Here is a 14920-nt window from a genome sequence, read left to right as displayed (position 1 = left end):
AATACATAATAAATATTCATTTTGAATCACACTGCTTGTAGTTTCTGTCCCACTATTTTAACATCATCTCGGTGAGAGTATATGTGCCTATTGTCAACTAAATTTGACACATGCAAATACAAAAATGTTTCCTAATATACAGTATAAGCACATGAAATAAAATAGGAACATATGCACATCCTTGTCTCTGTGTTTTTCTGTTAATCCTCCTGCAACTTTAAAGTTATTTAACATATTTTGTGTGCATGTGTGTGTGTGTGTGTGTGTGTGTGTGTGTGTGTGTGTGTGTGTGTGTGTGTGTGTGTGTGTGTGTGTGTGCGCGTGCATATGTGTGTGTGTTTGTGCGTGTGTGTGTGTTTTTAACTGACAGTTATAACGCCTGATGTCAGAACGGTATAGTTCTTGCTAATCCCTAGGATAAACAGAGACTGAACAGTGCATTATATTTCCACTGCTGTCCTTGCAGCATGGAGGAAGCCTGCAGATAAGATGCTATCTGTGAGAGGAACAGCGGAGCACATTTGATATCCTGTGTCACTGCTTTGGACTGGTCGTGGTGTGTGTATGTGTATGTGTATGTGTATGTGTATATGTGTGTGTGTGTGTGTGTGTGTGTGTGTGTGTGTTAGTGTGTGTGTGTGTGTGTGTGTGTGTGTGTGTGTGTGTGTGTGTGTGTGTGTGTGTGTGTGTGTGTGTGTGTGTGTGTGTGTGTGTGTGTGGACACCCTACAGCAGTAGCATAAGGTCACATGTTACATCATAATTTTTAGATTTGGAAAGCTAGGACCTGATCCTATGGAGCCCCAAGTGTTAATGAAATATGAAAAAACAATGTAAATCATATACATGTATTCATTATTTCCCAATAAATTGTGTCAGTTGCCTCAGAGGGATCCACCAACAACCACATCCAGTTACACCTCATCTTATGGCCACTATAGCGACCATAAAACAATGTAATATCATTTTCTGTGTGACATGCAGGTCTAGCTCTAAACAGGCATTCTTCTGCTAACAGCAAGTTTGAGTTTATCTCACAGTCAATCAACTCTATTGACACCATTTTAGATCCATGCGAGTTATGCCAGAAGCATAAAGAAGTTTCCTTTAGATCTCTCTAAACCACAGTATCCACTATACAAAGAGCTGACCTACTGAAGGAAAAAAAATGGGGCGGTTAGGAAAGCAACCAATTGTTCATTCTAAAAATATAATCTCAGAGTCCAGCTAGTGAAAGGTGCACAGACAGTCCTCCTCTAATGGCTCAAAAGAAGCTGTATAATAAACAAGGCTTGTGTGATCATTATCCAAGCAGTGAGTGGCCATTCATGCCCAACCTCGCCGCAGGTGTTAAGTTGTGGTGTGCCAAGCATCTGGAGATTTGTCTGCTAATTGGTTTGTTAGGCACTGAGAAGAGCTTAAAAGGAGAGGGATGATTGGTTGAATAAAGAAAATGAATGCATGGAGCAACAGGTGAGAAAGATGCAAATATACATGAACCATGATCAGAGGGAGGGCTCAAGTCTCCTCATGACGGCCTATTCTACAAGACCACTATATAAAATTAGACCAAAGCTATATTTTTTAGAGCATGGGATGGGATTCGGGCCACAGGTCCCAAGATGGAAGGAAGGCCTAGAAAAGCTAAACACACCGTTTCTGGGAAATAATGACCCTCCTGAAGATCAAGACAGATGCTGCTCTCAGAGCCTGATCAATTCTTGTCTTGGATGGTCAACAAGATCTTTGCAGTATGGTTATTTTTTAATCAGGGTACTGTCTGAAAGATGACACACTACTCTCAGTAACATGAAGTTTTTTGGAGCAGCAGCCAGGGCTATAAAATTCATTAGAGGGAGCCACTGTAATGAGCCAGCATGGACAAAGCACCCAATTTCCAATGTGCCCTCTTTCCCCAGGGAGTTGTGATCATAATGGCAGCACTGTTTGTTGCCTGGTTTCATGCTGAATCATCACACAGCCACATGCCCCCGCTCTCTTTCTTTTCTCACCTCTCTCCCCGCTGGTCTTTGGAAAAAAAGAGAACATCAATTCAGCTTGCATAAGACAAGTGTGATTTGTTTTATTTAATGATTTCACTGGCCTATAATTAGGATAACATGAGGTGACTGAGATGCTTCTTCAAGGTGAAGTTTAAATTCAAACAGCTTTATTTATACCGGAGGGGAATTAAATTCAGCAGCCCACAGCCTAAACAAAAATGTACATACAGACAACAGGCAGGAGACAGGACTATGTCAGAGAGAAAACAATGGATTAAAAGGTCAAATTTCTTTATTTTAATTGTTTTGGCAGTTTTTAAGCCTTAATTGAACAGGACAGAAAGGAAATGCGGTGAGAGAGAGAGGGGGGCAGACATGCAGCAAAGGGCCACAGGTCGGAGTCGAACCCGCAGCCGCTGCCCCGAGGACCCCCAGCCCCCCCACATGGGGCAACCGTCCCAACTACTGTGCCACTGGCCATCCCAACAGTTCAAAATTTAAAAATAAAGTAAGAATGAAATGATGCAAATAATAAAAACATAAGATTTAGACAATAATACACAATCAATAAAAACTCAGATGTTCATTTCCAAAGACTACTGTCGGGGTTTAAAGGCCTGATAGCAGACGAAAGGAAAGACTTTGAGTAGAGGTTTGTTTTCCTGAGTGGAGGAGGACGTGGTCGTTTTAGTAACTACTTCTTTTTAGCTTTGTGAACCATGCGCTTCTCCCAAAGGGAAAATAAGTCTTTCTGCCAAACTCCGATTATTTTGGACAGGCTATTCCTGCCCTTCACACAGTCTTACTTTGTCTTCTTCGCCTTACTTTTCATGCCTCATGAGATCTCCTGATGGGCCTTATAGGTTTTGCAGACACGCTCTATAATAGTCAATAGCAGGGCAGCTGCTTAAAAGTCCACTTTTAGTTTGCATGGTAACAAGCTTTAGGCTAACTGTTAGTAATGAAAAGTCCAACAGATAAGCTGTGTGTTAGTCTGTGGTTCATAGGTCAAGAGGGCTTCTTGTTTGGGACCACATTCCCAAATTAATCTTTAAGACATGATACGCTAATGCCATGTTATAACTGTGAAGCATCATGTAAACAATAACCCCTAATGCACCCCCTGTGTATTGCACAGACATAAACAGATAATGTTTTCTGCCCATTTGCCATTGGTTTTCTTCACTGATCTGTGCTCTGTCCATTAGTCTTGGCTACACTGGCATGTATTCCAACCATTTGTCTCCAGGTTTACTGTTGAGTGGACCTCTCAAGCCTATTGGGTTATAATTTTTTAATGTACACTTGCATTTTTATGATAATAGACCATTATTGGTTCATAATGGATTTTTGTGTTTGAGCCTTAATGGAGCCAGTGCAATTCAGTTATTTCCCCTCTGTTAGGTTGTATGTCTGTTGGTGTATTTTGTTTGTACTGCACAGCATTTCATTGTAAAAATGTTGGTTTTCGATTTCAATGCATGTCTAATGTACTGTATTACAATTTATTATTATCATTGGTATTTCTTTTATAACAAAAAAAACAAATACAGGCATTAGAATGTATTATTAAATAGAATAGAATAGAATAGAATAGAATAGAATAGAATTACTTTAATGATCCCAGACTGGGAAATTATGTTGTAACAGCAGTAGTGGGTCAGCAAATCAAAACTTTGTACATAACATAAATAGAATCAAATATATACATAGTGTATATATACAGTGCACAGTGTGCTATAAACAATAAACAATAATAATATATACAACAAAATATGCAAAATATACTATAACAATAATAATATATACAAAACAAAAACAAACAGTAGAGAGAGCAGAGTTCTCTGTCAGGCAGAGGTGAGAGAGTTATTATAAAAAGTGATGGATTGTGGCAGGAAAGATTTCCTGAATCTGTTGCTACGACAGCGAAGCTGAAGCAGCCTTTTGGAGAAGGTGCTCCGCTGTCGGACCAGTGTGAGTTGGAGAGGGTGGAGAGGATTATCCATGATGGATAACAGTTTACCACAGCCTCCAGAGTGTCCTGTTTGCAGCCAAATACAGAGCCAGCCTTCCTGATCAGTTTGTTGAGTCTGTTGGTGTCGCTGGCGCCAATGCTGCTTACCCAACAAACCCCAGCAAAGAAACGTACACTGGCCACCACGGACTGATAAAAGATCTCCAACATCTTGCTGCACACGTTGAAGGATCTCAGCTTCCTCAGGAAATAAATGAAATACACCATTGCACCAGAGTTCTTTTTCAATGTCTAATATATTTAGGGATATGTTTGGGTCAACCATATTGACTCTTCTTACTCCTTTTTGGACATGATACATTATGTTGGTCATTGTTCACTGCTATTATAGATTTTTTTCTATTTTTTATCATGTATTATTTTCTTTTTTAAATATTCAGAATTATATTCAATATTGTATTATTTAATAGAAATAAATGATTGAGGTATTACAAACAGAAAGTATAGGGTTTATAAATAACAAAACTTTAAAAATAAATGTCTTTAGTTCAATATATTTCATAGATTGTATTTGAGGTCCATTAAAATAAATTAAGTTTCAATACAGTTTTAATGGATTTTGTAAATAATAAAATATGGCAATAACCTAATGTGTTTATTGGTATGTGTCTTTAAAGTGGGAAAAGAGTACATTATATTTTTTAACTTTATTTAGACGAATAGACTTACAACATGGATAACTGTTCAATCTTCGAACAATACAACAATAGTTACAATAACAATATCGCTTGAGGTAGTGCATATATCATCAATAAAACGAAACATTGATGTACATAAATCCTTACAGATCAAATTCATTACAAATGTCATTGGTTTTCACAGCTTTGCAGTTTAAAGTAAATAGAGAGAAGAGGGTTGCTGTCAGTAAACACCTTGAGTTACTGTTTTTAGAAACCCAAGACCAAGTCCGAAACCTTGGCGTGCTGATAGACTCAGTCACAGCCGTATCAAATCAGTCACCAAATCAGCCTTTTTATCAACTTAGAACATCTCCAGAATTAAGGGTTTGATGTCCCAAAGTGATCAGGAGAGGCCAATTCATGCTTTCATCTCCAATGGACTCGACTACTGTAACGGTCTTCTGACTGGACTCCCCCCAAAAAAGTATTCAAACGCTGCAGCTCGAGTTTTACCCAGATCAAAGAGATGAGATCACATCACCCCAGTTCTTAAGACCTTACTTTGGCTCCCAGTCAGCTACAGAATAGATTTTAAAGTTCTGCCACTGGTTTAATCACTGAATGGTTTTGGTCCAGAATACATGGATGACATGTTGGTAGAGTATAAATCCAGTAGAGCTCTGAGATCTACGGACTCAGGTCAGATAGTGGAGCACAGAGTTCAAACTAGACATAGTGATGCAGCATTTAGCTGTGATGCTGCACACAACAGGAACAAACCACCAGCAGATCTGAGATCAGAGAACTGTGAGCACTTTTAAATCCAGGTTACAAACATTTCTCTTTTCATGTGCTTATAGCTGAGCTCTTTTTAATAACTTTAAACATTATCTCTTTTTTTTCTTTTACTTTTTAAAAAAAATCTTCTGTGCTCCTGCTTTTAACCGTGTTTTTTGTTTTAAAAAAAGTTTTTTCTTTATATATAGCACATTGAGCAGCCTTGGTAGGAAATGCGCTATATAAATAAAGATGCCTTGCATAAGGAATGAAAACAAAAAAATGACTGTAGGTTTCTGGTTTGCAAATGTGGTGGTATGTATAGAGAAATTAGCTAATAATAAGAAAATATTAATAACATACAACTCTTTAACTTTTACAGAAAAATAAATAAAATACATTTTGAGTTTGAGCTGTATCCCTAACTTTCTGTTTCTGTTTTTGACTAAAAGAGCCTTCCCAAAGAAGATGTGCTGTTTCATCTGTGAGAGGATCAACATTTAACAGATATCTTACAATAACAGAATTAATCTATGCAATACTTTCACAGACACCTCTCGCACCTTATTTGAGAACTTCAGTATATTATAATCATTATTATTGTCATCGTCATAAAACACGTCAGATTCTTTCTCTTACTCGATTGGCCAGCACACTTAGCTACAGCGCTCTGATTGGCTGTCGTTGTGAGTTCACAGGTTAGCTTGTTATGTAGTTATGTAGCCGGAGAGGCGTGTGTTATCTGCTTATTACCGTCCTATTTCAGTTTAACGTGGCTCTCGAAAATACACTTCATCTGCACAAAAGCGTTGTCGCTTATATATTTGACCTAATATGGTCCTTGTTGCGTAACCTTTGAGCGCTAACGACGTGGGCATGCTAATATTGGCTATAGTAGCTACGTAGCCAGCCAGCTAGTTAAGTTAGTGCTCTTTCAAATGACTTATCTTCTTGTAGCAAAAGCTGACCTTGTATGCACAGCCAGGTACATGAGCATTTAAAATGGGTTCTGTCAGAGCTATGGCATCAACCAGGCTCCTATTTTTATTCAACACGACAGCAGCAGACTCGACCAAAACATTAGCCAGGGCAGGCTGGAGTGCGTGCTTCAGGAGACATGTCTGCAGTTCACCTTCAAGACTGCAGCACTGTATGACAGCCTGGGTCATTGATCGGTATGGTACTAATGAGGTGCTGAAGTACACAGAAGAAATCCCCGTTCCTACTGTCAATGCTCCCAGTGAGGTGATGATTAAAGTCCACGCGGCTAGTCTCAACCCTCTTGATATATCTATGAGGGGTAAGTGTTGACTTGTTCATCAGAGCCACTGGGAACAATGTTGTTTCTTTACTTACCTGCTCGCTCTCTCCGTGTCCAGGTGGCTATGGAGCTAAAATGCTTAAATTAAGAAGAGATCCAATGTCTGTGATGGACAGAGACAATGATGGCGAGTTTCCTCTGATTTTGGGTCGTGATGTGTCTGGTGTAGTGGTGGACTGTGGATCTGAGGTTACCCATGTTGTTCCAGGAGATGAGGTAGGTAGGAGCTGCACTGCACGCCTGTCTTTTGTGCAGAGTGGTGGACACACCTAATAGAATTATAATCCATAAGATTTTCATTTAAGAGTTAAAACAATGGTGATGATCATATCACTCACTAATGATAGCATTTCTACTTGCCTCCTCCACTCGCTGAGTATTACAATATCCGTGTCTGTGGCGACATTCCCTCTCTTCATGTACATAGGTGTCATGCCGGTGACACTGCTGACAGTGGTTGGTCCGATGGTGAAGCTCTCACTGTTGGTTATGCTGCATTCACTTCCAATTTTTGAGTCATGCTTGTGTAGGTTTGTGGGTTTAGGAGGGTAACATATGAAGAAAGGACCGGAATTAGAGAAGTGAATGTGTGTCATTAAAATTGTAAAACACTTAAATAAAAAAAGAGCAACAAAGTCAACACACATAGACCATAGACTTAGAACGTGACAAGATGGAGGGCTCTGAAAAAAACAGGCTCGCTTGCAGTGACATCTTGCTGACAAATTAGCCGCTAGAAACAACGTAGCTCAAATCTTACGGATTTTGACTTTTAAAAATCATTGGTCATCCTGGTCATAACCAAAGACTGTATAAAAAATGGAAGTAGCCTCTGCCGGGGTCCGTTCTCTCAACTTGATCCAATCATATTCGCCTCTGACTGCCTCCGTCTTGTCAGACTTAACGCCTCCTCATTTCCTCTTACCAAAAAAGGGCATTGATGAGATGTTATGGGGAGGGAGAGACGTCCATCTGGGTGACGTTTACAGAATTAGCCACATTAGCTCCACTGCCGGGGAGCTAGGCTAACAGAACACGTTACTAGATAAAGGGGAGTGGGAGTCTAGCGGAGTCTAAACTGGCTATGATAAGAAATAAAGTTTTGAAAAACAAAACAAAAAAAACACCGGCTCGGCGAGTCGAGTACAGGCCCTCCTGTGTCTCTAGTGGAGATTACACCGGCTCCAGGAGTGAAGTGCAGGCAGCTTTTATGATCTATGATTTAAACTGATATTTAACACAGTACCATGCTCATAGACTGTATAACACCGACCCTCACGGCCCGAATCCTCCCGGTGCTCCAGATTAGCATCTAGTGTATGTCTCATAGATAGCAGCTGTACTGCAAGTCATGGTGCAAGTGCAGCTATTTAATTAGCATAACAAGGCTAATGTTAACACGGTGTGTTCCTAAACCATCTGTTTGTACAGTTGATCGAAGAGCAAACCATCTTGTCACATATGGAAACACCACCATAACTCAGTTGAGGTTGAGATGACGGAGTTAGCATGCTAATCCTGACAACTAGCCTCCGAGGAGAAGTGAGGGTCAGCGGCTAGCTGTCACTCAAGAGGCCACGCCCCTACTTATTCATAAACTTTAACCTCCAATAAAATAAAAACTAGTCTGTTTAGATATTCACTCTCCTAAGTGTTGTCTTGGATATATGACCTGAACATACGGACTAGAATGTTTTTTTGTACCAGGTCTTTAATAGATTTAATTATGCTTTGAAAACGGGCAGTTTAACATGGGGGTCAATAAGAAAATGCTCTATTGTGCAAACTACTCCTAGTGGCCACTCGGAAAACTGCAGTTTTTGGCACTTCCGTATTGGATCAAGCAGGAAATCGCTTTGATGGGGGCTTGGTCATTACCCATGGACATAACGGAACCAGTGATGAGAGATCATAAGTAGATTTAATTTTAATTGGTCATAATCAAAAAGGCTTTGGGACCACTGGTCTAACGCAACCAATTTATATTGTCTCATAGAATGGATCCTCATATTTTCCATCAAGGAACTGCATAGCCAAATCGTCCACAGGCAAAGTCTTTTTGCTTGGTCATCACAGGAATAATAATCTGTGCTACTGTGCTGCCTCCCACACATCCACTTTGCTGTCTTCCTGCAGATAACAAATGTGATTGTGCAAATTCAATTTACTGTGAATGTGTTTTAATAATAGAACAAGTCACCAGTAAAAGTTTCCAAGTACAGTATTACTGTTCTATCAGTTTAATAATATATATGATAAAAACAGGAACTGCTGACTAAGAACATAATAGCCAATTAAATATATTCAGAGATCGAGAGTAGGCGGTTAAATTGAGTCGTGTTCAGCATGTGAAATGTCATATTCGTGTTCCAGGTGTGGGCTGCTGTTCCTCCATGGAAACAAGGCAGTCTGGCAGAATTTCTGACTCTAACAGAGTATGAGGTGAGCTACAGAGCCAGTAGAGTTGTGAGTTTTTGATCTTCAGTTGATAAAATTAAACTTCCCGTCAGTATGCTTTTAAACAAATGGAAATAGTTGATTTAGAGCTCTTGTATGAATTGTATAACATGTTGAACAAAACTTTGGAAGAAGTGATGAACCCTGTTATGTAATCCTGCTGTAAGAATTAATGAGGATTAAGTTTGTTTGGTTGCAGGAGCCTCTGCGGCACCAATTACAGAGAGACACATTGCCCTCTGTATTCTTGCTGTATTGTACTTAATTTATTCTAGCTAGCTGCCCTCACAGCGGCTCTTGATGACTAGGCTGAGCATTTAAATTGATAATTCAAAAGATTGCTGACGCTGTATATTTATAACTCTTAACATTGTTTTTTTTTTTCCGCAGGTTTCCCATAAGCCAAAATTATTGAGTCACACAGAGGCAGCATCCATCCCCTACGTAGCCAACACTGCGCTGTCTGCGCTTGTCAATGCAGGTGGTCTTTGCAAAGACAGCTCTTCAAATAAAAGGCAAGCACCAGCCTGATCCTGGATAACCTTGCATTGAACCCCTTTCCCCCCTCACCATTACATTAGAAGAGTGAATCACAGCATCAGGGAAAAATAAGTCCCTGAACACCATTTAAAAGGCCATCAAACTTTGAATTAATTACTGAAGGTCTTGGAGTTTCTAAATGTGCTCTTTGTTGAATCAGTCATGCAGACCTATATTTTTAATACGACATTTTTTTCAGTGGGGAAACTTGTCGTCTATTTTATTCTAATTGTCATCAAAAGGGTTTTTAAAATTCCGCCTTTAACCCATAGACTGTTTAAATCTAACTTGACTTTCACTCCGCTCGGGATGTAATAACTTCCAACCCTGCAAATCCCCTTTTACCCCCCTGAGGCTTCCACTTCTTGTAGAAGCTTCAGTTAAAAAAGTGACACAGTAATTGTATGACCTTTTGGTTGCTGTGGACCTTTTTTTTTTCCTCCTAGAGTTTTGATCACTGGAGGTTCTGGAGGTGTTGGAACATTCGCTATTCAGGTAAGGCCAAGTGTATTCAACTAGCTGTACCTATATGTATGTTTGACTCTTTAAACTCTGCATGAGTGTAAGACCTTTTGATGTGTGTTTTTGTGTATATTTATTTTTCTTCCACCGTGTGTCACCAGTTATTGAAGGCCTGGGGTGCCCACGTAACTGTTACCTGCTCTCAGAATGCCGAAGGCCTTGTTAGAGGGCTGGGGGCTGACGAGGTGGTGGACTACACGGCAGGAGATCTGCCTGAACAGCTAGAAATGATGGATAAGTATGTGTTGTTACTGTTAAGTGGTGAAATTGTATTGTTTTTAATTCAAAAAGCAGATCAGGGCAGAATGTTCTTTACTTGCCCCAGGCACAGACTCTAATGAAGTATCATTACAGTCAGTTCCAGTCCAATAAAGGTGTTAATGAAAAGGAATCATCCAGGACTGTGAGAATTGTGAGTGGTTCTACCCTTTAAACACCCCCCAAATGTGGTAAACATCTTCCCGTCAGCACAGCTCAATTGCTCACCGACTTGCTTTCTAGTTTCCATGGAAACCATGGCTTAAAGCCTCAGTGGATGCTGGTTCGCCCTTCTCCCACCCCTGAAACAAAATTGGTAAATCCTGGCTTTAGCCCAAAGACAAAACGGTTATCTTTTCCTTGCATACTCTTTGAATCGGGGACGCTGACATGAGATGAAAAAAACATGCAATGCTCCTATAGCCACTAACCTGCTGTGAAGTGTGTGTATGTTTTCACTAATTTAACCCTTCTCTGCCAGGCTCCTTCTAAGTTTAAGAGTCAGCGTTTGCATCCTCAGGTTTGATGTGATTTTGGACAACGTGGGTGGGGAAACGGAGGAGTGGGCGATCGGCCTGCTGAAGCCCTGGTCTGGGGCAAAGTACGTCACACTGGTATCACCTTTACTCCTCAATACTGACTCCATGGGCCTGCTGGACGGGATGTTTCAAGCTGGATGCTCCCTGCAAAGCAAGGCCATTCAGGTAAGATGGGCAAAACAAACTTGATTTCAACACCGATTAAAACAGAGCTTATGTGAAGGAATCATACTGCTATTCATGGTCTGACATGGACATCCGCTTACATCACATTCTTTACCGTCCTGTTTGTTTTCATAAAATACTTTGAGTTTGGTATTTCTCATGAGCTTGGGTGGGGACAACAGGTGCTCCCAAACTGAAATGGAATACTTAATCATCAGCAGCGTGGAAAGACAACATTGTGTAAAAGGGTTTTCACCTTTTCCAGCCAGTAAAAGGTTTTGTTTTTTTTCCAGTCAGTTGATCTGATGAATCTAAAATCATGTTGTAACTTGAGTTAGCATCATTGTGAATTCTCTCTTTGCTAAGGTTTATGCTTGAGCTGTAGAGATATACCCTGAGGTGTGTAAAACATCTAACTGTGTAGGTGAAGAGGCAGTTGGAGCAAAATGAGTTTGAGTCCCTGCATGGGTGTGCCTCATGTTATTGCTTGTATGTCCTGTCCCTCCAGCTGCTCTATTAGTGGAGTGCATGTGTAATGGGGGTAGTGGGTGAATATCTGAGGACAGGGGTGGAGCTGCTCAAGGGACTGAGTCAAGTTGTTCTGAGCATTGGTGACAGCACAGCTGGCAGTGTTGAAGTTGGGTGTGTGTGTGCGAGTCTAGATGCAATGTGTGTGCGTGCATGTGTTTGCTGCTGAACTAGCAGTATTTGGTGTTTGTGCAGATTGTAGCCGGCTATCTCCCCCCAGCAAATACCAGTGTTTGTGTGTTTCTTGCCAAGCCTCCAGGCCCCTTTGTCCAGCTGGTCTGTTTTGCCGGCGGGGCTCAGCTGCAGCAGTCACACCCTCACTGCCTGGCTCTGGACAGCACGTCCTATTCATCTAGGATATCACAGCACAACTGAGCCCTCTAGTGTCCAACTTAATGTCCGCACCGACTGATCAGAATCTGTTGTTTTTTACTAAGCAAGCAGGGATAGATTTACTGGAGGCTAAAAATGCGTGGCAAAGTCATGTCACATAATAATGTATTATGAACAATCAAAATGATTACATGGGAGTTATATTCTTTCTTTCCATCTTTCTCTCTTTATTGTGTTTTAGATGCTTCCTGGTGCATGTTAAGTGGGATTGCGTGTTTTTCCTTGTAACAATTAAATTGGCAAAACAAAATACCTGTCTTCAGTGGATGGAATACATGTCTAGGAATATCAAAGCAGTTACCATAAAGGATTATTGTAGTCGTTAACGATGAATGGGGAGGGCAGTGGCGTCACACTGGAAAGCATCCACCCTTCTGACTGTGAATAGGACATGCAGAAAGAGTGTGCAAATGTGAAAATCTCGGGTAGTAAAATTCAGTTACTCTTTAGTAGCTGCCGTAGATCCCCGGTCTATCAGCAAGTCTGTAATGATCAGTATTTGGTTCATGTAATCCATGCTGTGTGCCTCCTTTGTAACTTAAAATATTCAGATTCTGACTTAGTAAAGGTATACCACTTTCAGAAGGGGGCTCATGGTATTTTTTAAAATCTTTGTTAAAATCCTTATGATGAGATCAAAGTAGGAGCTCTGTATGCTGTATGTTTTCGTACCATGATAATCACTCTGTTCTTTTAAACACAGTGAGGTGCATACCTGCCTAACTTCTAACTGTTGCCTCCTCTCTCTTTGCCTCTTAGAACATAATATCAAGTGGAATCTTCTATCGGTGGGGGTTTTATGCACCTGATGGGCCTGCCCTGGATGAGGTCAGCAAGCTGGTGGATGCAGGGAAGGTACTGTACTGCCTCATTACTTATTATTCAGAAACTCTTATACTGACAGGATGGCGAGAAGTAAATACTCTCACACCAATTATAGCCTGATAGTCAAATTGTAAATTGACTGCATTTATATAGTTTTCAAAATTTCAAAAGCGTTTTACAGTTTAGCCTCATTCGCACATTCACACACACTCACACACCGATGGCAGCAGGTTATTAATCAAAACCGGCTCTACTTCGATGAGCCACCACTGCCCCTGCAGAGATGGAGATCATACAGCATATTAAATATGAACATAGCAGGGATTCCATAAATGCCTTTATTCAAGGCTCCCCGGGCATTATTAAGGAGTGAGCATCATATTTCCGCTGTGCACGGTTGGCTTCTGGGCAATTGAGTCAGGCGCCAGGAGACGGTGAATGGATTTTTAAACAGTGCTGAGCAGCCATTCGCAAAAGCGTGTGGGACCTCTGTCCTTTTGTCCCGGGGCTTACAGCGAGCAGCACACTCAGACCAGTGGCGGGAAGCTACGGACACACACAGCCCACCTCCCCCGCACAAAACCCACACATGCACACTCTTTCTGCATGTCCTATTCTCAGTCAGAAGGGTGGATGGTTTCCAGTGTGACGCCACTGCCCTCCCCATTCATTGTTAACGACAAGAGATGCTGACCAGAATAACAAGCCTGGCTGCTCGTGTTGTGGGACTAGTACAGGATTGTCCAGCCTCATCACATTTTGAACCCCTCCCCATTTGCAGCTATGAAAGCAGAGATGATGTAGCATTAGGGGCTTGTGGATATTTGCTTGTCTAAATTGATTAAATATAAGTATAATTTCCAATTGGCGTGCATTCATTTTGTCTAGTTTAAAGCTCTTCATGCGTGAAGTTTATCCCATCAGCACATTAGAAAGCATAAGAAGTTTGAACAGAAAAATCTATGAAACTGATTTATGTCATCCTGTCTACGCTAATTCCGCTGTCAGATAAAGTAGTTCACCCAACAATTTCCCCAAGCCATTAAAACAGAAGCCAAAGCTGAATACTCTGTATCCCATCATGTCTGATATGCTAAAAGGTTTCAATCTGATCTCTTGTTTAATTGATTTTAAGCTCATTATCATGATATCTTTCTGCTGGTTCACTTCAGATCCTGCCAGTTGTGGAGGCCCAGTTTCCATTTACCCAGGTGCCCCAGGCTTTTCAGAAGTTGGAGCAGGGCCACGCCAGAGGGAAGACCGTAGTCACGATCTCTGAAGAAGATCACAGACAGGCCACAGAGTTGTTGAACAGTCTCACAGAGGCAGCAGGGTCTGAAGTTCAAGAAACCGCCAAGCAAAACTAGAGACAGTAAGCAGAGTGGCCAGATACAATAAAGCTTCTGTGAATGTTCTCACCTTTACAAGCCCACTCTTTACAGCAGCAGACTGTATTTTTTACCGAGCGCAGAGGTGCTGCTGTCATGCAAGAGACTACAAGTGTGGCCTGAGCTTGTAATAGGAGTGTGCCAAAGGCTGTGCCTCTTGTTAAAGCTTACATCTGTACTGTCTTGAGGCTCTCATGAGGTGTTAGGGTTATACTGTGTTCCTTTCATGGTGATGTTACTAATACCAGCCATGGACTAATAAATACCATTCAGGTCAGCATCCAGCTGGTATAACCAGGCTTTTGATAGCTGTCTGATTGCTGTATGTATCCAACAAGGAGTCACATAATAAAAAAATGTCTGTTATGAACATAGCCAGAAATATTTACCAGTATACAGACGAAGCAGCACCATAAGACATTTTTGCATTTGTCTGTGTTGAGTTATTTGACAAATGACCAGTCAACATTTTGGCTTAAACAAATAACAAGACTTTAAATCTGAAGCAATTTGAATTAAGTCTATACACTGTTAGAGCTCAATGTGCTGT

General features: G+C 40.9%; 1 protein-coding gene across 1 annotated transcript; it reads left to right on the top strand.

Annotated features, from left to right (window-relative positions):
- The first annotated feature begins 6150 nt into the window (after positions 1-6150).
- On the top strand, positions 6151-14916 carry LOC310961655 (reticulon-4-interacting protein 1 homolog, mitochondrial-like). The gene is made up of 9 exons (XM_083933809.1): positions 6151-6734; positions 6814-6971; positions 9129-9197; positions 9603-9727; positions 10199-10247; positions 10376-10512; positions 11053-11236; positions 12917-13012; positions 14155-14916. The coding sequence occupies exons 1-9, from the start codon at positions 6437-6439 to the stop codon at positions 14347-14349; spliced, it is 1311 nt and encodes a 436-aa protein (XP_083789935.1). The 5' UTR covers positions 6151-6436; the 3' UTR covers positions 14350-14916.
- Positions 14917-14920: the final 4 nt, after the last annotated feature.

This window comes from Echiichthys vipera (assembly GCF_963691815.1).
Source record: "Echiichthys vipera genome assembly, chromosome: 19".
Taxonomy (NCBI): domain Eukaryota; kingdom Metazoa; phylum Chordata; class Actinopteri; order Perciformes; family Trachinidae; genus Echiichthys; species Echiichthys vipera.
The sequence above is the reverse complement of the archived record's forward strand: the minus strand, read 5'-3'. Positions and strand labels throughout refer to the sequence as shown.

Bases quoted from the DNA above. Each gene is read 5' to 3' on its own strand.
- LOC310961655 (XM_083933809.1), top strand. From the start codon at position 6,437: ATGGGTTCTGTCAGAGCTATGGCATCAACCAGGCTCCTATTTTTATTC. The intron at 9,198-9,602 runs GTGAGCTACAGA...TTTTTTCCGCAG, and splicing joins TGACTCTAACAGAGTATGAG to GTTTCCCATAAGCCAAAATT. The intron at 13,013-14,154 runs GTACTGTACTGC...GGTTCACTTCAG, and splicing joins AGCTGGTGGATGCAGGGAAG to ATCCTGCCAGTTGTGGAGGC.